At 56.5% G+C, this 1,682-nt stretch overlaps 1 protein-coding gene across 1 annotated transcript in view; it reads right to left on the bottom strand.

Moving 5' to 3' along the window:
- Nucleotides 1-1,058: 1,058 nt before the first annotated feature.
- Nucleotides 1,059-1,682, bottom strand: part of LOC103612265 (protein lin-7 homolog B) — a 10,594-nt gene continuing 9,970 nt past the window's right edge. The window contains exons 4-5 of the mRNA XM_017728491.1: nucleotides 1,428-1,648; nucleotides 1,059-1,255 (exon numbers count right to left, since the gene is read on the bottom strand). Coding sequence (XP_017583980.1) covers nucleotides 1,091-1,255; nucleotides 1,428-1,648 — 386 coding nt within the window. The 3' untranslated portion in view covers nucleotides 1,059-1,090. The remainder of the gene's footprint in view (nucleotides 1,256-1,427; nucleotides 1,649-1,682) is intronic.

Genomic DNA, 1,682 nt, shown 5'->3' with positions numbered 1-1,682 from the left:
AGTGGGAGGTGAAATTTGGGGGCGCTGAGAGATTCGAAGGTTCGGGAGTTTGGGGTTTTGAGGTTTTTGGGAGTCGGGGATTTTTGGGGCTGTGCAGGATTTGGGGTGGATTCGGGATTTTGGGGTGCAGGATTTGGGATTTCAGGACTCAGGGATTTGGGGTTTCAGGGATTTCAGGACTCAGGGATTTTGGGTTTTGGGGATTTGGGAGGTGCAGGATTTGGGGTGGTTTTGGGATTTTGGGGTGCAGGGATTTGGGGCTTCAGGGATTTTGGGGTTTTGGAGATTTCAGGACTCAGGGATTTGGGGTTTCAGGACTCGGGGATTTTGGGGTGCAGGGATTTGGGGATTTCAGGACTCAGGGATTTGGGGTTTCAGGGATTTGAGGTTTCAGGATTTGGGATTTCGGGGATTTGGGGTTTCAGAGATTTGGGGTTTCAGGGATTTGGGATTTCGGGGATTTGGGGTTTCAGAGATTTGGGGTTTCAGGGATTTTGGGGCCTCAGGGATTTGGGATTTTGGGGATTTCAGGACTCAGGGATTTGGGCTTTCAGGGATTTTGGGGTTTTGGGGATTTCAGGACTCAGGGATTTGGGGGTTTCAGGACTCAGGGATTTGGGATTTCGGGGATTTCAGGACTCAGGGATTTGGGGTTTCAGGGATTTGAGGTTTCAGGTTTTGGGGATTTCAGGACTCAGGGATTTGGGGGTTTCAGGACTCAGGGATTTGGGATTTCGGGGATTTCAGGACTCAGGGATTTGGGGTTTCAGGGATTTGAGGTTTCAGGGATTTTGGGGCCTCAGGGATTTGGGATTTCGGGGATTTCAGGACTCAGGGATTTGGGATTTTGGGGATTTCAGGACTCAGGGATTTGGGGTTTCAGGGATTTTGGGGATTTCAGGACTCAGGGATTTGGGGATTTCAGGACTCAGGGATTTGGGATTTCGGGGATTTCAGGACTCAGGGATTTGGGGTTTCAGGGATTTTGGGGTTTTGGGGATTTCAGGACTCAGGGATTTGGGATTTCAGGACTCAGGGATTAGGGATTTCGGGGATTTGGGGTTTCGGGGATTTGGGGTTTCGGGGTGGCTCACGAGTAGCTGTTGTGCTGCCGGCGCCGGGCCGTGCGCAGCTTCTCGAAGCGCGCCTCCATCTCCTCGAGCACGCGCGGGGTGTACCGGACCACGAGCTTCACCGAGCCCTGCGCCGCCTTCAGCAGCTCCACGGCGCGCTCGTGCTGCTCCCCCTCCACGCTCTGCGCCCCAAAATCCCCACTGGAACCCCAAAAATCAGCCCCGAACTGCGCCGACCCCAAAAACCCACCCCAAACACACCCCAACCCCCCAAATCCCTCATACCCACCCCCAAATCCCCCAAAATTCCTTCAATTTCCCCCAAAATCCCCAGATTTCTCCCCAAACCCTCACCACCCCGTTGACGCTGAGCAGCTGGTCGCCCCGTTTGAGCCCCCCGTGCCGGTCGGCCACGCCGCCGGGGATGACCCGCGAGATGTAGATGGGCGAGTTCTGCTCCTTGCCCCCCATGATGTTGAAGCCCAAACCCTCCTCGGTCTTGGGCAGCTCCACCACCCGCGGGTGCGCGTGGCCCTCGCTGGCCGCGAACGCCGCCACCGTGGCCTGGGGACGGCGCGGGGGCGGCGTTGGGGGCGGTGGGGGGCTCTG

The sequence above is a fragment of the Corvus brachyrhynchos genome, unplaced genomic scaffold (genome assembly GCF_000691975.1).
Source record: "Corvus brachyrhynchos isolate BGI_N302 unplaced genomic scaffold, ASM69197v1 scaffold260, whole genome shotgun sequence".
In the NCBI taxonomy this organism is placed as follows: Eukaryota; Metazoa; Chordata; class Aves; order Passeriformes; family Corvidae; genus Corvus; species Corvus brachyrhynchos.
This window is presented reverse-complemented; position numbering and strand designations above follow the sequence as displayed.